Source organism: Anser brachyrhynchus, assembly GCF_964034855.1.
Source record: "Anser brachyrhynchus genome assembly, chromosome: 3".
Taxonomy (NCBI): domain Eukaryota; kingdom Metazoa; phylum Chordata; class Aves; order Anseriformes; family Anatidae; genus Anser; species Anser brachyrhynchus.
In genome coordinates, this window is record NC_137696.1 from 88,034,251 (window position 1) to 88,054,778 (window position 20,528).

Genomic DNA, 20,528 nt, shown 5'->3' on the forward strand with positions numbered 1-20,528 from the left:
AGAATGTGTTCTATGCGGATTGGCAATTGAGACTGCACTTTGCCTGTCACAACTTCACTTTTAATTGAATAAATTGGGTAAGTGGAAGCAAAAAGGCACGTTGAAAAGAGGAGATTAATGTAGTGAATCTACAGAGATCTGTTGTGGAAGACAGTGGTCCACAGTAATCAGACTGAGGATCATTTCAGCACTGTGCAAAGGCAAAACAGAACTGGACAAAGATTGCTCGTGTATGTGTGTTGGGCTTATGCAACAAGGTTCTGGTAGCAGGGGGGCTGCAGGGGTGGCCTCTGTGAGCAGAGCCCAGCAGCTGCCCCGTGTCAGATCAGAGCCGGCTCCAAAAGGGACACAGAGCCAAGCCAGGGAGCGAGGGCTGGTTGAGCCTTTGGGAGAGCAGATCTAAGGAAGGGACAAAAACTGCTGTGTGACAGCAGCTGGGAGAGGAGCAGGCCCCGGGCCGGAGCTGCAGCCCGTGGAGAGGAGCCCACGCAGGAGCAGGGGGTCTGGGGGGAGCTGCCGCCCGTGGGGGACCCGTGCTGGAGCAGTTTGCTCCTGGGGGATGGACCCCGTGGTACGGAGCCGTGTGGGAGCAGTTGTTGAAGAGCTGCTGCCTGTGGGCAGCCCCCGCAGGCTCAGTTCGGGCAGGACGGCATCCCGTGGGAGGGACCCCACGGGGAGCAGGGGCAGAGAGGGACCGTGAGGGAGCAGCAGGGACAAAGCGTCAGGGACTGACCGCAGGCCCTGTCCCCCTGCACTGCTCAGGGGGAGGAGGTGGAAGAGGGTGGATGGGGGGAAGGAGTTTTTAGTTTCACTGTTCTAGTCCACTACTGATAGGCAATAAGTTATATTAATCTCCCTGCACTGAGTCTGTTTTATCCATGATGACAGTTGTTGAGTGATCTCCCTGTCCCCGTCTCAACCCATGGGTTTGCATCATATTTTCTCCCCCTGGCCTTTTGAGGAGGAGTGAGAGAGCAGCATGGTGGAGCTTAATTACCTGTAGGTATGAAACCACCTGAGTGAGTTGAACTATTTATGTTTCTGCTGCAGTTGAGTCATGGTTTTGTGAATATTGTAGCACAGCCAAAATGCATTTGTTAATACGTGGGGAGCCAAATCTGCAATTTATGAAATTATTTCAGGGATGTTGTAGTGCTGTAATGCATTAATTAGATTATCCCAATACAGGCAAAGCTTGTTAAGTCATCTAGGCTTGGTCTTTGTGGGGAATTCAGCTGTAAATTGTGAAGCTAAGGGAAAAGAACTTAAAATTAGATTCAGGTTTTTCAGTTTGCTTTAGTTTTGTGTTTTAAATTTATACGTTAAAATTTTCTATTTTCAATTTAACAATTGGCAGTATTCTCAAGTCTATGTAGCTGAGTCTAAGACCAGTCCTACCCTTCCTTTTCACAGGTGCTTTCTCATTTACAGAAATAATTTTAATTTCTTCTGGTCACTTTTCTATTATTCTTTGTTCCATCTGCTGAATGAGAATCAGCTTAACCATTGTTTATATAAATAAATTGCTTTCCAAGGATAGCTGCTTAAGCTTGGATTTTTTAATTTAAATGTTTAAGATAATCTTTCTGCTTGTGATCCTAAAAAAAAAAAAAAAAAAAAAAAAAACACAAGGTACCAGAAAATAAAAATTTAGTGTGCTGTGTGGCAATTTGGTGATTCATTACCTGTGGGCAGTTTAGTGTGTTTGTAATGAGCAGTATCAGGAACATAAAGCATGTCAGTGTGGTGCTGGGATCACAGTTCCAGTCTGGGAGGATTTCTTCAGCGTTCACATGGCACTGGTTCTAAGGCCTTCTTGCATATGGAAAAAACAGCTTCATATTTTATGATGTGGAGTCTGAGCCTATGAAACTTCAGCACTGGAGCTGCCCTACCCACAGCCAGCAAGGGTTAGATCTGTGTTGCTCCCTGATGCCTCTCTTTATGGGAATGTGATGCTGAAACTGGAACTGATGGGAAATGCAGTGATGCTGACGATGGCTTTGCATGAAACTATCTCTGGCCTGTGGAAATAGTTCACTCCCAGTCTTGGCTGTGTTGCACCTTGAAGAGTGAGTCAAATTCGTGTGTCTGCAGCATACTCCAACACACTCAGCTTTTGGGTGGGAGCCCTGTTAGATCGGTGTATTGTTGACTTCTGTCTCTTGTGTTTAGGTAGCTTCTTGGCCTGACCTAATAAGCTCAGGTCTTCAGTTTGAGTACCAGTATGATGGAAAATTCAGCGCAGCTAAGTCTGTGCTGTTCCTGTAGCACTCAGGTGGTCTGTGTTGAAGACATTCTTCTAGCTGTCTCTTCCTGTGCGCTTTGCTTCTTTCTCCCCTCTCTCTCTTCTCTGAAGTATCAGATATGAAATTTGATAGCACTATAAAAGCTTTCAGTTATTATTAAAATTTGCCAACTTCAAATTAATCTGTAGCCATTCTAAAAATAAAAAGTTATCTACCTGAAAACTCCATTAATGATATGGATTTTTGTTCTTTTTTCCCTAGTGATCTGGAGGGTGTACTTAAAGACTTGATTATTTTATTGTCGTATATGCTTTGCGAAGCTAGACTGAACCAATTAAAATAGAACTCTATTGAGTGTTTGAATCCTTACAGATTGAAGAAGGTGTTATGGTGATGGAAGATGATTCTCCCGAGGAAGCTGTTACTACCCCAAATACACCTCGCAACCTTTCTGCATGGAAAATTAGCATCCCATATGTAGACTTTTTTGATGATCCCTCCTTGGAAAGAAAAGACAGAAAGGAGAGAATTCCAGTGTTCTGCATTGATGTGGAGAGAAATGATAGAAGGGCAGGTATGTGGTGTTGTGGATAAATAAAACGTCATTTAAAAATTAACTCACAATACTGTTATGCTGTATCTGACAGCTGTTTCCAGTGTGTTAGGTGTACCTGTTTTTTTCTGATTTCAAAATAATGATTTGAAAATTCTGGGGAAGTGTGTTTGAAAGCTAAATGATTGCATTTACTATTTGCAAGTTGAGAATTGACTCCTCAGCATGAATCAGTTGCACTTAGACTTCACGCAAAAGTTTGAGAACTTCTTTTTCCAAAAGAGAAGGAAAAAAAAGTTGATCCTATGATTCATAGTAATGAACACCTGGCATATTTTTCTTTCACCCTCTTTGAGCTTTGTAATAATGAATAATAAATGTTTTTTTCTGACCTTAAAATATAGCTTTTAGCAAAATAAGCTATTTTTATTGGGAACCACCCTGCCTTGCAGATAGTTCAGTATTTAGATAGCAAGACATCCATATTGAGTCAAAGAATTGCATCATACTTGGGAGTTCATGGATTTGTGTTAGTGAAACTAATACTTCCACAATAAGCAGGAAGTTTTTAAGAGTTGTTTAGTGATATCTTTCAGGAGGAAGAAGGGATAGAATCTGGTGGTGCAAAGGATGTATTCAGCAAGTAATATTTCTGTAAATTACTTGGTTAAAAGTTTGAAAAATAGATCTAACGTAGTCATAATACATTTTAAAGTTATGCAGTGCTCTATTGATTACTATTTAGGAATCCACTAAATGAGATAATTTCCTTCCTAGTACATTTTCTCTCTGTCTAGTATGCATTTTAATTTAATACTTTAATACCTAGCTGTATTTTTTTTTAAGTTACTGCAATATGGGGGACTAATATTGAGGTCTTTCCTATAATAATCTAACTAATGTAAAAGTCCAACGTATACTTGCTGTTGCTTAATTTGTCTTTCAAGGGGTATAAAACCTGGTTTATCTTTACTATTGTATTTTTTTATTTCCCCAGTTGGGCATGAGCCTGAACACTGGTCTGTCTACAGGAGATACCTTGAATTTTATGTGCTCGAGTCCAAGCTAACGGAATTTCATGGTACGTTCTCTGTCACCTGGAAACCCACTTTCCCACTGGTGTGATTTTTTTCAGTATTGAGTTGGAATTTAAAATAAAGAAAATAACGTTTGCTCTGTTAAAGGAATACTTTAACATGCTCAATATCTTTATTAGGTACATTTCCTGATGCTCAGCTTCCGTCAAAGAGAATCATCGGCCCCAAGAACTATGAGTTCTTAAAATCCAAGAGGGAAGAGTTTCAGGAATATCTGCAGGTATCAAACTTTTGGAGGAGAGAATATTCTAAGCTAATAATACAAAACTAATAAATGAATATCTGCTAATTTTTTGTTTATTTCTAAATAATGGGTATAAAGGGTTCAAGTGGTGAACTAAAACTTGCAGTTAAAGTTTCATGTGACTGAAAACAAATATTTTGGAGATGACAATATCTATGGTAATAGAATGTAGTGGGTAGCACCCATGACCATGGCAGGGGTGTTGGAACTAGACAATCTTTGAGGTCCCTTCCAACCCAAACCAGTCTATGATAATGCTCTTTGAGTATATATTTTTTGCTATAGACAAACTGATTTTGTTAAAGATTAAAGTACTTATACTTCTCTTTCCTTCATTTTCAAAGAAACTTCTGCAACATCCAGAACTAAGTAACAGCCAGCTTTTAGCTGACTTCCTGTCCCCTAATGGAGGAGAGACTCAGTTTCTTGATAAAATGTTGCCTGATGTGAATCTTGGTATGTAATATGCAGTTGTTTGTACTAACAAATAATAATACTGTTGATACTGTGATTGAATACTAGTAGTAATGAATAGATACTCTTGTGTAAGGATGTGCATATGGGAAATAAGAACTCTGCTCCTTCACAGCTGTGATTATAGCTCACAAAGTAAAATATGCTGGTACTTTATCCTTGAAGAAAAAACACATCTTAAAATTATGGAAAAAAAAAACCAACAACATTTAAGTGGTTGCTCTTGCACATTTGTGCCAACAAGCAAGGTGATAAGTTTTCTCTAACAAATTTCACAGGGCAAGAAGACTTATGTCATTGTCACAAGTTGCATCTCTACAAGTCAGTCATTTCTTACGGGTGTGATGGTATAAACTGTTTCTTAATACAATCTACCCTTGGGTGTTAGTTGATTAAAAACTGTTCATTTTAATCTGAAAAGTGCAATATTTAATAATTTTAATATTAATTAGTGTTCAGTTCCCTTTTAATGTGAGCTGCTTAATAGCATTTGAAGCAGGGGTATGTGTGATGTAGGCAGGCCAAGTGGAAATTGAGGTAGAGAAATTCTTGACATCTAATGGAAAATCCAGGAAGTGAACTACATTGAAACTTCACAACTTGGCCATAAATGTAGCTTCCTCACAGCAGTGTGCTGGAGCTGCTAAGTCTTACCATTGTGGCTTCTCTGTCTTCATGTAATTGTAGCGCTTGTAGTTTTGGCACCAATGTAGTCCGGGTGAGTTGTGTCTGAACTGCACCGCTGCATTTCTGCTTCTCCCCCTCACTGTGTGAACCTGCTGGGGTGGCCGTGCTCTTAGCATGCTACAAAATTGTTGAATGAGTTTTGATAGTTGTCTTCTAGTAAAGGGTTTTATTTTGTTTCAGACAAAAAAAAAAAGAAAAAAGAAAAAAACACCCTCCCCCTAGATGAAACTGCATTGTTCAAACCAGCTTAGAGCACTTACTGTAAGGCATCTCATGTCTGAGAGTATGCTTCCATTCCATAAACATTATTTTAACAAGTCATGGCATTTTGGTAGGGCTTTTTATGAGAATTAATAATTTTAATTATCATTTAATCCTTTTACGTACTTTCCAATGTAAGTTCCAAAATTCATGATATGTAGATAAGCACTACATTTAGAGCAATATTTTTCTTAAAATAAAGCTAATCCTAGACGCTGTAGTTTTTTCAGCATTTAAAGATACTATGCTGTATCCTGATATATCACCTTATCAGGACAGAAGAGCTGCTTTTTAAGACCACAGCTGTAGCCTATCCAATTTGTAAACCTTTTTCTCAGCAATATTTTCAAGACTGCATCCTTCCAGAATCTCTCCAGCCATAGCTGATCTTTTTAGGGCAAGAAGAGAATTTGAGTTTTTATGACTTCTTTTGTGATAAATGTTTATGAAGGTTTAAGAATTTAGATACTGAAAACTGTGATTACTTTTTTAAGAAATCAGATAATCATCTGTATATTTTTTTGTATGTTAAGCACCTTATCTTAAAGAGTACTAAGTACTAGGTTATAGGCTGAATGTGTGAAAGACTGTTTTCACAGCTTTTTGTACCAACTTGAAAAAAAAAGTTAAACTATAGTATTTTTAAATGAAATACCAGACACTGGCAGAGAAAAATGTCTTGTTTATTGTGGCTTAGTAATTTGTTGTCATATGTAGCTGTTATTAGGCAGTCTCAACAAATATTTTTAAAGTTTTATATAGCAAGATGCTATAAAGACCTTGTGGTCTGAATGGGCAACATAAAGGATGTGAAAAATTGATAGGAGGATAGGAAAAGAGCTGTGTTCTGTTTAAGGTCAGGCAGTAATAATTTTTTTTTTCCTAATTATAGGTAAGATTATAAAATCTGTTCCAGGAAAGCTGATGAAAGAGGTGAGTGAATCTTGCAGGTTGTCAGCATTTTAACTTCAATGACTAATTTTACCAACACAGTAACTAATAGGCTAGTCAAAAACTTGTTTGGAAACTCATGTTTTGTGGGTTTTGTTGTTGTTTGTCTCACTCTCGTGCCCCCCCACTTCCAATTATTCAAGTGATTGGTCACTCATATCTGGTTTCAGAAAGGTCAGCATTTGGAGCCTTTCATCATGAATTTTATCAACTCCTGTGAATCTCCCAAGCCTAAACCAAGCAGGCCTGAACTTACAATTCTGAGTCCCACTTCTGAAAACAACAAGAAGGTACAGTAAGTCATCCTCCTTCTTCACTTTACAGGAATGGGGAAAATTTACCGTACTCTGAAAATGCAGAGAATGAACAGAAAAAGCATAAATAGAACAGCATACCTATTTTGTTTTGACTTTTCACGTGAGAGAGAATGGTAGTGCAGAGAGCTTTATCTCTTTCTGTCATGTATCTTACTCATTACACATTAGGGTAAATGACTTCTAAAGTTCTTTCTGGACTTGGAGATGAGAATATAGAGTAGAGAGCCTGGGAAGTCCTGAGAGAAGAGCGAAAATAGAGGTGTGAAGTGGGGAATATTTTAATGCTTCCTTTTTGAAGTGAAGAGCTTGAGTCTTTGGCAAAAGTACGGTGTGCCAAAGGATTCTAAGACCAAAATTGTCAAAGTGCTGATACGTGTTTATTTTATGTTAGTATTCAGTTCATTAATGTCTAGCATGCATTATAGCTCTTAACTATCAGTTTTTCTCTCTAACATAACCACAGAGAAACCCCAGTGCTTCCATACTGAATTTTTCTTGACTCCAGGAAAAGATGGCAGGTTTCTTTTTTAACCTACTTGTATTTGTGGCTAGAGCCTAGTAAAACCAATTGGAAAGATTTCCATTAGCTTCAGCAGCTTTAAAAAAGCTGTGGAGGAGTATTAATGAAAAGTACTGTCTATGCGCCTTTTCTTCTTGCAAGAGCTAGAAGCCCAAGATCTGTTTATAGTTCTTGTTGGTGATGGGCCATTGTAAAAGTAGACCTTTTTAACTTCCCCTCAGTATGGATGTTTTTGTAGTATTATGACATTTACAGAATTTGCAGCTACAAAACTTCTATACTGATTAAGTGGAAAGTGCCCCTGCCCATGGCAGGGGGGTTGGAATTAAATCCTTTAAAGCTCCTTCCAACCCAAGGCAGTCTATGATTCTAGGTACAATGGCAGTAAAATCTATTAATTTGATGAGATTTCATCTTTTAAACCTGTCTGAATTAGTACAGCCAATGTTGTAGCATTAGCTCATATGCTTATGTAGAAAATTACTAGTTTTCATTTCAAGACTTTTTTTAAACCTTGGGCAGTATTTCCAAGGTTCAGATGTTTTGCTATCGCTGTCTATATAGCGAGGTATAAATCTATCAGCAGTTTTAAAAATCAGATGCAGAGTTTTTGACTTGTTCGAAACAGTACAGGCATAATACTTTAAATATTTTTCATAAACCAGCTGGCAGCATACTACAGCAAAGTATGAATAATCAGTTATTTTTTTTACTGTACTTATAATCTGTCAAGAAGTACTGGTGTTAATAATTTTGATATATTTAACATCCTTTAAAATATCTGAGGAACAAGCTTTGCACTCTGAAGTTTTCCAGTGGAGAAAAGATTCTTTGTGGTATGGTATTTAAAACCATTTTGGATTTGTAAAGGGCTTAAAAATAGTATATAACATTACCCAGTTAAAGTATAAACTAATTTCCTGAAGTGTGAGTGTGTCACTGTTGTAAAAGAACATGTGAAGAAATTCAGGCTTTGAAATGAGGTCTTGCCAATTCTTTTCAGCCATGGTGATCCCAGGAAAGTCAAGAGCTGGCGATACTGTGGTTTTCACTTTATAATACTGAAGTTTCCTTAGACAAGATGAAGACTTCTATTGCTGTGCTTTCTGTATGTCATTCTCAGAAATAATATTGTTGGGGAAACGTCCGTATCACCCCCTGACTAATTGTGCATGTATGAACTCCGCTGGAGATACAAGTTGGTAGAGTGTGTCCGACTTGGTAGCAGTACTGCTGATAACCCTGTAGAAGGTGCTTTTGTCATGAGCAGGTGTGTTTCTGTGCAAAGAGCAAAAAATTGAGGCTAGTCCCAGCTCTCTGTTCCTTCTTACAACCTGTTGTGGGAGTGAGTTCACTGTTCCTCTAAGAAACTTTGTAGCTATTATACGAGTAAGCAATTGGCTCAACATGTATTTTAGGTTTATTTATTTATTTATTCCCAAAAGAAATTGGTTTTGTTTTGGGAGCCACTTGCTGTAAATGCATGGGAAGTTTCAGACTGTAGTACATCTCTGGCAGAACTATGGTGTTATTTAATGATGGGCACTCAAGGCACTTCGCTTTGAGGGGGGCTCGAAGACAGTGCTATGATAAGTTGTTCGGTATTCTTAGATCTGTTTGTGCTCGATTCATGCTACAAATTTTGACTAACATGTATGTATGAGCAATTCGTGTGCTGACTGCTTGCTCACTAACTTGCCTTCTACCAGTTTAGCCAGAGCACAGGTACTTCATCACAGGGTCACTGCAGTTATTAGAGATCTGATATCGTAGGTTGTGCTGTGTTCTGGTCTCTGCTGAGTCTTTCCATGCACACTGAAATTCAGCCTTCCTCAGCTGATTTACTGTGCTGCTCATGCCTCATTTGGAAACCAGTTTCTCTTTCTTGAGTCAGCCCATGCTTGGGAAAAGCTTTGTGCCAGGTGCCAAGATGCTGTGCCATTTGCATTTTGTCCCTTCTTGGGCTCGATTTGTAAGCCACGCTGGTTTCATCTGCTGTACCACTTCAGTTTGGACCACTTTTGGAAGCAAATCTCCTAATTGTCAATGCTTAGTACCATATTAGAGAACTACATTTGAACTTATTAACTGAATTTCTTTCAGATGAACATTAGCTGGAAAATGCTGTGTAGGAATGCAGGCACCAAGGGTTGTTCAGTCCACAGGTAGAAGGTAGGCCAGCTCCAGTACATGTAGCATAGACTTGAGGTGTTCAGTTCTGTTGTTTCACATGACTACTTCATGAAGATTATATGCACTGTGCAGCAGCCCTGTGCCCTTTCCCAACAGAAGCTGGCGATGGAGATGTATGCAAAATGTTTGTGCCAGGGTTGTGTGGGCTACCTGTATGGAGTCAACGAAGAGGTACAACAGGCCGTGGAAATGAGATGGAAGGCAGGTCAGGCTGCAGCACTCCTTTCTCTCTAAGCGCCCATCTGTGAGAAGAGCTTGTTATCTCATAGCAAGAAAGTTCTTCACCATGCAGTTTTTGGTGAAAGCTAGGGCAGATTTTCAGTTGATGTTTGCGTTGCCACAGTGTTCCCATGTAACTTATCTGAAACGGATCTGTTTATTCTAGTGTCAGCCTGCTGGGATCTGCTGAAAGTACAAGAACGTGTTTCCGGGTGCTTGTGCTGCCAACTCTGATGCCATGAACAGGGCACACCCAGGCTTCCTCGTCATCAGCAGGCTGAACAGTCAGGCAGGGCAGATGAAAGCTTGAGTTTAGTCAGAAATGTGCCTACTTCTCTGAAAGATCTGCGTGTGGCTTCATTCTGGTTGTTCCTGGTGTGTGCATACGTTTGCGTCTTTGAAGTGCCAGTGGAAAACTTTCCAGTTACGAATGCATAATGAAAATGGGTGGTCAGCTGCAGTACAGCCACTAGCAATTGGCTTTTATCCTGCATCAGACTCACCAGATCAAAAGAGTTAACAACCTTCCTGGTTAAAACAAAGACGCAAACAAAAAGCCCTGCACCCTTCTAAGGGCACCAAACAGGATTTTTAGCTTTCCCAGCTATGTTGCTATTCTGTATGTCTGTACCAGCTTGATAGTCTTCTGAACGCACTTTTGTCAGACCTGCTAGAATAGGTCAGGACTTCTCAGCTGATGCAGATTTTGAAAAACATGCCTACAAAGGCATTGTTCTGCTGGCTTGTGATGACCTGCCAACAGCAATAAGAACTGTTCTGAAACATCAGCAGTATAATCTATATTTATGCGTTGTTACTTGGAGGAAAACAGTTGCTTTTCTATACATTAACTGATGTGGCTTAGACACTACATACTCTTTATTCTATTTTATGATTCTTCTTTTTTGTTTGGGTACAGTCATCTGTATTTTGCAAATGAACAGGAAGAACAGTGGGGATGTTCATGCCTCTGGTTGTGGATATTGTTCATAATCAACGGTATTGTTTTTATAAACTTCACACCTGTACTGGAATGTATGGGTGTATGTGTGTGGATGCACTTACTAGCAGTTGAATAACTGTTCGTTTTGTTAGACACTTAATTTAAATACTCATTTTGTTAGCTTTTCCCATTGAAGTACAATAGATAGCCTATTGTATGGGAGATTACTTTGGTTGTTCTCAATACAAGCCTTTTATGTTTCACTCTCTTCAAGAGCTTGTACCATTATGTTGGAACTTCCCCCCGAAAGCACTTCAAGAATATTTCAGAGTTGTAATCACAGTTACTGTTTGATCTTAAAGATCTGAGTAAGGATAACACTGGAGTTTGTCTTGCTTGTCTTTTTTAGTGTAATTACAATAGAGAGCATTATATCATGTCTCAAATACTAAAATGAGCAGAAACATGAAAAAATAAAATCACATGCTTATCTAAATTAGGAATCTAATTTCCATATTTGTATTGGATATCCAGCTGTACATTTTTCACTTTGCTTTCCTTGGAGTCAAAATCCTGGGAAGGGCAAAATACATTCTGAGCAAAGATGTTATGGCTGCTGCATCCTTCAGGTGTGCATTGCTAAAGACTGTATAGTAAACAATTATCCTCAACTAATGCAAAGTATAATTTATAAAATCTGCTCATTGGCTCACTAACTTCAGTGTACACTGATCTGCTATTGCTTTCTAAAATGCCATTTACAAAAGCATGAGCTTTCAAAGCTTGGCAATGAACATAGAGCTGTTGTATTTACAGAGCAAGAAATATTATCTATGTGCAGAGGTACATACAGTATCTGAAATATATTGCTTTTGGGTTTGGGGTGAAAGTAAAAATAACTTCAGGAAGTCAGAAAGCTTTGCCCAAAGATAGCCTTTAAGTGTTTTGTTTTTTTTTTATTGTTTACCCATCAGAGTTAATCATTTAATTTGCCTTGTACACACTCCTCTGAAACTTTATCTGTGTTGCACAATGGGCTGCCATGAGTTGGTTCACTATGTATTGTCTCTGCTAGATTTTGGGGGATATCTAAAAAAATAAATGAAGTTCTTGTTTAAGTTGCAATAATTCAGCTAAGATTTTTTTCTGATGTAGTTTCAGTTTTGAAAAGGCATATAGACTTCAGTTTATATAGGGTTCTTTAAACAACATGCCAGGCATACTTTCATACAGTAGGCATGAATAATTATCTGCTGTTTTTAGGTTTGTTACTTTCTTGGATTCCAGTCGTCAAACATACATTAGCTGTATTTGCTCTTTCATGTAATTTATGTAACAAGTTAGTATTGTTTAATTTGAGTGAACTTTGGGAAAGTGATAATGCCAGCAAGTCAGCACTCATGAAAGAAAGAGCCTAAAGAAGTGCAAGTCAAAACCTGAATCTTGCCAAATTTCCTAGTGTATTTTTTCATAAGACTGCAGATTGTTCTGTTAAGAGACTTGCATGATTCACAGTCTGTTGGGATTTGTATGATTTATGGCCTTATCTACTACAGGGAGAACGATTTTCTAGAGAGTAAACCAAGTACAAGCAAATTGCTAACCATTGCTAACCGTTCTTTGGAACTATTTTTAATTTGGGAGTGCTACTAACAAATTTGTCAGTAGCAATCTTCTCAGTTCAGGCTATACTACGATTACACTGTATTTTCTTCTAATACTGAGATAGTTTTGTTAGAAGCTTGACAAAAACTTTGGAGCTTTCTTTTCATAATATAGTAGTATTTTGTATAATTTTTTTTACTGATCTTTGGTTCAACAGGTTTGGGGATAAAATAATTTTAAATAAACTCTTAATGATTATTGTGAGGTATTGTCAGATCTGAAGAGCCTCAGGTCTCAGAGGACTCTTTCCTTCCAACTGCTGGAGCCCACAGGCTTGGTGGGACTGGGAGGAAAGGATTAGTGCCTGGGTGGCATGGGACTACTTAAAGGTTGCAGGACAGAACATCTTTGGATTTTACAAGTATTATAATATGTTTTAGGGAAGAACCAAAGGCAAGAAAAAGGAGGGATCGTGGTGGGGAACATGGGAAAATAGAAGGATAAAGGAATAAAATAGGAAATGGGATAAATGGAAAGAAACCCAAACTTTGGTAACTTAAAAATACGTGAAGTTTCTCCTATAAGTAATAGAGCTGGCAAGGAAAAATGGGGACTTGTGTGCAAAAAAAAAAAAAAAAAAGTGAGTGTTTTGTCCAGAACCTGTTGTTTCAAAATACAAGGCAACAATATATTTTAGGAATGCTTGGATGTTGTAGGTACTCCTGTGATTTATGGCTGACAAACTCATATCCTTTATGCCTCTCAGTGACAGAAGAGGGTGCATGAAAAGAGCAAGGCCTGTAATAAAGTCTGGATGTGTGAAGGTATTGGGAGCAAAAGGGCCTGTGATTTAATGTCTTGGTTGCACCGCTGCCGCATTTTGAATCATGGGGTTTTGGTTGTCGCATATCTTGGCAGCATGTGGTGTGCTTTTTATGTTTTCTCCCTTTGGAATGTGAACAGCTTTTTAAAAAACTTGATATAATGGAAAACTGATTAGTTCTTTGAAAGCTCTGGAAAACAAAGTTACTTCTAATGAAAAACAAACATGCTACAAAAACTTGATGGTTATCCTTTTATTTTTGAATGCAGTGTTTTCCAAGTTATATTTCTGTTTTTAGCTTTTCAATGATCTATTCAAGAATAATGCAAACCGGTCTGAGAATACAGAAAGACGACAAAATCAGAACTACTTCATGGAAATGCTGACTGTAGAAGGTGTCTATGACTACTTGATGTATATCGGTAAGATGTGACTTCTTTTAGTTATTCTTCTACTTTGTATATATATACTTTCATTAAGAGGTTCAGTTTTTTTGGTAAGAAATAAAATTTGATTGTAGTAATAATTTAGGACTTGTGATGTTAACAATATACAGCTTAGGAACATAAACACTCCAAAAAAAAGACATTACTGTGCTAAAATATTACATTTTATCTCATTATTGTTCAGTTTTTCTGTTTTTATCTTTCTGCATCTTGGACTAATTTTGTGGGAGTAGTGCCCTTTCTCAGACGTCTCTAAGCCGCTTTGTACACTCTGGGAATTAATTTATAGAAATAGTTTAAAGAATATTCGATAAGCAACATGGAGAATAGTAATTTCTCAGTGTTGCACTACCAAAACTAAAATATCTGCTAGTTTACAATCTTTTTTCTTCTTTTAGGAGAATCATATAAATATTTGTTACCGTAACTTTGCAGGTAGGGTAGTTTTCCACGTTCCTGACTGGCTGCATCATCTCTTGATGGGAGGAAGAATTCTCTTCAAAAATACCTTGGAACTGTACACAGACTATTACTTGCATTATAAGTTGGAACAGCTATTTCAGGAACACCGTTTGGTTTCTCTGATAACATTGCTGAGAGGTTAGTAACGGTTACGTCTTTGATGTAGAAGCGTTGCTTTAATTTGATGATAATTGAATTCTCTTCTGTTAAGTTACCACATACTAAACTTTGTAATTCCTGACTAAAGCAGTGGAACTTCAAAAAATCAAGAGGACCTATAAAAAGATTCCAAAAGTTTGTTGCTGAAAAATGTAAAGTTAGCCATGTTGCCTGTCAATCGTGATTACAGGGAAAAAAAAGTACTATGAATAGTTATTTGCTGAGGTGTGCAAAGAACAAGAAAAAGAGAAGAAAGGTGGGTTAATACGTCAGTATGCGAATGGTTCATGCTTCCTTTAAGTTAGTTTTTACTTGTGTTGCATTATCATTAATTTTTTTTGTTCCTTTTATTGTGGTGACTTTTGAGAGGGCTTGAGTGCTTTTGACTTTCAAATAAGGGAAGTGGAGGGAGATTTGAAAAATAAAAATAAAACAAAACAGCACACAAGCTCTCAAATGCAGAGAAGTGTAATCTGACCGCAGTCTGAGCTACATGAAATGTGGCCAAAGCTCTGGAATCAAGACCTGCCCTGTCCATATCAAACCAAGAAGAAATCTTGTGAAAGACAAAAAAGAAAAAGAGTAAGACTTTCAGAGTCTAAAACCAAAACTGAGTGCCAAATATTTCTGATGAACAATAATTATTTTCATTCTTAGGTAAATCTGAAATTTTGGACAGTTTGAGACAGTGCCTTAGGTAAATACTGCTTATAATTTTGAAAGGGCAAGGAAGATTGTAAGTAAGGGGATTATAACTAACTTAAAGTAGAATTGATCCAAACCTAGAAGATAATGCTTTAAAAATTTGAAAAGAATGGAAACAAATAGGCAAAAGATTATTATCCTTCAAGCAGGTGGTTATTATGGATTTGATGAGGCTAATGTAATCAAAAGACTGTTATCTGGCAAGGCTTAGAATTCCCTTCCAGTTAAGATCATACAGAAAAGAAGTTCAACTTTGAAGCCATTATCCAAAACAATTTTTTATGCCAGTGATAAAAAGCTGCCTAAAGACAGTTTCTTCAATGTGTCTTTGCTGCAGATGCTGTGTTCTGTGAGAATACTGAACCTCGCTCTCTCCAGGATAAACAGAAGCGAGCAAAGCAGACTTTTGAAGAAATGATGAGATACATTCCAGGTTATTTATTTAACGGCTCTTTAGAAGAATATGGTTAACTGTTCAAACATACGTACAACCCGAATACAGTAACATTAGCTTTCAAAATTAAATAATTCCTCTGCTGCTGAGGTTTGAGTTGACTGGAATACTGTTAAAGAATTCAGTTTCATCACTTACCTCACTGTTACTGAGTAATGTTGTATGTAGTGTAGTCATTCGTAAAGACATAAATGAGAACTTTACAAATGTGCTTAAAACTGTAATTTCTTCATATTTAGAATGCTCGTGTGCTTTGTATTTTATCCAGATGAAGATCAGGTTAAAAAAGGGATACTGAGAAGCCATGAGATAAATCTGAACTCTACTTACACTGTATAAACTAGAGAAGAGGGGCCAATATTCTGGGTTATTCAGGAAGTAATTTAAAAGTTCCAGCTTGTGCATTAAACAAAGTGTTCAGACAATAGGTTGAAATTTTAAAAGTGTAATAATTATTTAAGTTTGCAGCACTGAAAATGGGGGTTAAGAAAAGGAGGAACCAGATAAGTGTTTTTTTCTGTTGACTACTTTAGAGGGATAAAACTTGAATTCTCTTTAATTAAAAACATTTTTTTTTATATTGCTGAACTTCAAGAAAAATGCCCTCACATGGAATTAGGGAGTTATTTTTATGTCAGCTGAAACTAGTGCAGGGGATGTTACTTAACCAGGTGCTACACTACAAACTGCATAGTACAGCTGTTTTGCAGTGCTTTCCAGTGACTTGTGTATTTGTTGGTGGTATCTGGCCTAGATTTAATCGGCAAGTGCATTGGGGAAGAAGCTAAATACGAAGGCATCAGGCTTCTGTTTGATGGCATGCAACAACCAGTGCTCAACAAACAGGTAACTTGCAACACCTGAGAAACTTTCCATTGGGTAGAGCATTTCCTAAAATGAATGAATGGCTATGGCAGAGGACTGACTCATTCAGTGCAAAAGACAAAAAGCAGTAACGTTGCCTTGGCATATTCTTCATGGTTGGCTGAAGCTATTTGCTTTATTTTCTTTCAGTTAACTTACGTTCTGTTGGATATTGGGATTCAAGAACTCTTCCCAGAGCTAAGTAAGGTATGTACTAACTCTATTCAAGAATTGCAGATTTCTTCAAGCTACTATTGCTCATTGGTCATTGCTACATTTTTTCTGTTGTTCTCTTGTAATAAGTTTAAATATTTGGTGGAAAATATGTATTTTACTAATGCATTGAAATCACTGAAATTCGGATTACTTACATTTCTGATAATTAGGTCTCTGCAAATCTGTTTTGGCCCATTCACCTGGCATGCAGTAAGGGTGCCTTTCAGTACAATTGGGCAGAGTAATCACTTGCCAGGATCTCCATGCATTTCTTTTTGATTGCCTCCATTCTATTTCATGCATTTTCTGTCTTTAGGAAGTGAGTTCTGTATGCAGAGCTCAGATTGAGTTTCAGCATTTTTCTTGAGATTATTTAGTAGAAGGGTTTCTTACCCAAAGTTTGCTCACTGCAATGTCAACTTCCACTATCCAGATAAAGCAGAAAGCATCCTGTGTTGTGCAAATTCTATATAAATGCATATCACTAGGTTTGTGGTCCATCTCATTTAAAAAAACAATAAAACCCCACCTTATTTATCGTTCAGATTTTTGTTGCATGAACCCTGCGTCCGAGAACCACAGGAGTGCCAGCAGTGATTTGTTTTGCATAGTAAACAGAAAGAAATGATAAATGTCAGAACAAGCTAGGGCACCTTCTGTTGTTTTCATTGAAAGGAGAGCAGCTTAGCCTGTTCAGCCTACTTTGTGCATCAGCTCTTAGCTGGCCTATTCATGGCTGTGTTCAAACAGTTAAGAACAAACAAAAGAAGATCCAACCAACCAAGCAAATAAGGAAGTAGCCTAGTGACTTGTGTGCTGCATTGGAAGACCTGACTTAGCCTTGTTGTTTTACTGCAGTGAACTGGTTTTGTACCTCAGCAGCTAACAGTGTATCTATAGGAACGTTAATTTATTTTCAGTTAGTGCTGGAAAAAAGTTAAAGGCTTTGTGTTAAGTACTTAAATAATCTTTAAAGCATCGGTCATGCCTAGAAGGTGATGATCAGCAGTTTAATTGGAGGCCAGTAACCAGAAGGGTACTCCAGGGATCAATAGAGGAACAACCCCGTGCACCAGCACATGCTGGGGACTGCCGAGCTGGAAGGCAGCTTTGCAGAAAAGGACCCGGGAGTCCTGATGGGTGCCGACTGCAGCATGAACTGGCAGCGTGCCCTTGCTACAAAGAAGGCCAATGGTATTACAGGCCACATTAGGAGGAGCGTTGCCAGTAGGTCAAGGGAGGTGACCCTTCCCTTCTGCTTAGCACTGGTGAGGCCCCACCTGGAGTGATGGGTCCAGGTCTGGACCCCCCAGTACAGGACAGACCTGGACAGACTGGAAGGAGTTGAGCAGAGGGCCACCAAGATGCTGAAGGGACTGGAAGACCTCCAGAGGCCCCTTCCAACTTCAACCATTCCATGGTTCTGTAACAGTGTATATATTTAATGGGGGAAAAGATTTTTTTATTTGAAAACAAAACAAGAAAAGGATATTTGATTTAAATGGGGATTAAGGTTTTTACAATTTCTTAATCCATCCTTCCATTCCCTCTAACTGCATGCCACTGCTTGATTGCTCTGCAGTGTTACAGAAAACCACCTGGCAAGGAAGGACCTCTGATGCTACCTTTGGTCCTAGTGAACCAGAAGTGTTGAGGCCTGGGCTCTGCATGTCCCGCCTCGCTGAAGCTGATGATGGGAGCAGGGAGAGTATTTGCTGGGCCAGATTTCAGTAGGGGGAAGGAAAAGAAGATACTCCAACCAGGAACTTCAGCAGTTTTCCTGTTTTGGATGTGCCAAGAGTAAAACAGAAGAAAGGTCATCACTTCCATGGTGTTTGCCTGTAGGATGTAGTAGTGAGGGTTGTAGGACTGTGATGGACTAAGTGAGGCAGATGAGGGAGGATCAATATGAAAAGGGAAATGCAAGGGGGAGAGAAAGGATGGGTGGAGGGCAGTGCTTTTCATGTGAAGCCCTCAATTCAAAATATAATTTCTCCCAAATCACTGCAAGCTGACTGTGAAGCCATTTAGAAAGAAAATAGTTTCCTCCAAACAGCTTTGATTGGCAAGTATAAAATTAATGGCTGGTTCTTATGGTTAAAATTAATGGCTAGTTCTTACTTAGTTATCAGTCCTATTGGGGAAAAAAATGACCCCAGTGACTTACCTCTCTCTGTTGAGCAGATGAGTCCTACTTGAGTTGCATGATTTCAATGTATGTTCATAGTTACAGTGAGGAACAGAAAATATTTCAACTCGGTAAGCATTTAAAGAGAAATTGGGGCATCCTGGAAGTTTTATTTTGAGCACTGCGCGTTCAACAGGGGCAATAGCAACAGGAGAAATGGGAAGATTTCTGTTAGGGGGGATGTCAACCTACTTCCCGCTCCGGAGATTACATCTTGACTTCATCTTGAAGTCAAATCCTACTATATGTACCAATGCAGATATGAAGTGGATCACTACAGATACGCTGTGTTTAATGTCAGCATGCCTAAGTGTACCAGTTCTAACGATAAGAACTGAAAAGCACTTTTATGTTTTGCCTTTGATACAACAATACAGCCAGTCCCCTGGAAGTCTGTTCAGACAGGATATGAGATAAAGGGTAAGCTGAGACAGGAGAAGCTTTCCTAGCAGAGCAAGGAAAGAAATCCAGTTGCAAAAATGTGCCAGTGCCACTTCCAGAGCAGAAAATTGCTGCATTAGGAAAACTGTATTTAGCACTTAAGAATGGAGGAGGTGAGAAATTCCAGAGAAGGAATAACATCTCTCTTTCAAGTAATAGTAATAAAAACCTGAAAGCAGTAGCCTTCGTTTCTGTTATCTCTGATTTCTAGTGGTTGTTTTCAAATATCATTAATCATTGCACATCAGATCAGCCTTTCATATGTAAATATGCGTTATCATAGTTAACTCTTTTTGTTTTGATTACTGTTTAACAGGGTCTAAAGGAAGCTAGCTCTGTGTCATGTTGGATGTGAATGCAGGGACCTTGCTGGACACGTGGCGGAAGCATCTGCTGTGCACTAACATAACGGACATGTGATATTTTAACCTTGCATTGTATATTTTCTTGTAAATAACATAAAATCTAAGTTCTAAAAACCTCTTTATGCAATAAAGACATTAAAATTTAATAACAATTACAAGTAAATAATATATCTGTACTTTTTATTTAAATTTACTTAGCTGCTATCAGTAAGCAGATTTGTTTCCCCCCGAACCTCTGCATGTGAAAGTACAGGATGGTATAAAATAAGAGACCAGCCTACATCTTTAGCTTTGCTAAAAGTGTAATAATTGTTGCTTTCCTTTAGGGACATTTAGAAAAATGGATTAGGATCACAGGATTAGAAAAAGTATATATGAGTCTGTTCTTACTGTTTTCTAAACATTTATTAGCACAAAAATGTGTGGAAGATTTTTTCCTGTAAACCTTAATTGGTCGGCTCAGCCTTTATAAAAGACACTTTAAAAAGTACTTATACGTAGATTTTAAAGAAATTTTACTCACAGAACACCACAGAAATATGTTAGTAGACATTCCTTGAGATTTTTCTTTTCACACACTCCCTATTTTTTTTTAACAAACAAGCCAAATTTATCTAATGCAGCATTAGTGTTCTTTGTCTATACAACTTGCATTAACTGTCTATACTGCTTTTGTGTACTTTTTCCTTCTGTTTGCCAAAAGAAGGTAGAGGTGTTATTTCCCTCTGCGTATACAAAAGGAGGAGTTGTAACTTTTTTTTAAACAAAACAAAAAACAAAATGTGCAGGTACAGCTCAGTCTATAAATGTAGTCTCTGTTACTGGTTTTATGTTGATTTAGGGAAGACCATTCTGTAAATTGATAACTTTAGGAGCTAGATTTGACAAATCATCAGTGCCGCGTTAGAACTGGTACTGTGTCAGGGTCAGCTGTTATTTGTTTCCCTGTTCTAATGAAGCTTATTTAATGCAACTGTGTAGCCCAAATCTTTTCATGCGCAACCCTTGAATTTATGTGAAAACTAATGATGTCTTGAAATTTTGCATTGAATTTAAGTGAGTAGCATGACTCTTGAAAAAAGTGTAATTTGC

General features: G+C 38.1%; 1 protein-coding gene across 3 annotated transcripts in view; it reads left to right on the forward strand.

The window, feature by feature from the left end:
- SNX14 (sorting nexin 14) overlaps positions 1-19,588 on the forward strand; it is a 55,475-nt gene extending 35,887 nt beyond the window's left edge. For all 3 annotated transcript variants that reach the window (XM_080587310.1, XM_080587311.1, XM_080587312.1), the window contains 12 exons: positions 2,622-2,823; positions 3,800-3,883; positions 4,019-4,119; positions 4,488-4,599; positions 6,458-6,498; positions 6,687-6,806; positions 13,435-13,558; positions 14,018-14,182; positions 15,246-15,341; positions 16,117-16,208; positions 16,377-16,433; positions 19,388-19,588. In XM_080587310.1, the coding sequence (XP_080443436.1) occupies positions 2,622-2,823; positions 3,800-3,883; positions 4,019-4,119; positions 4,488-4,599; positions 6,458-6,498; positions 6,687-6,806; positions 13,435-13,558; positions 14,018-14,182; positions 15,246-15,341; positions 16,117-16,208; positions 16,377-16,433; positions 19,388-19,426 (1,233 nt within the window). In that variant the 3' untranslated portion in view covers positions 19,427-19,588. The remainder of the gene's footprint in view (positions 1-2,621; positions 2,824-3,799; positions 3,884-4,018; positions 4,120-4,487; positions 4,600-6,457; positions 6,499-6,686; positions 6,807-13,434; positions 13,559-14,017; positions 14,183-15,245; positions 15,342-16,116; positions 16,209-16,376; positions 16,434-19,387) is intronic.
- The last annotated feature ends 940 nt before the right edge of the window (positions 19,589-20,528 follow it).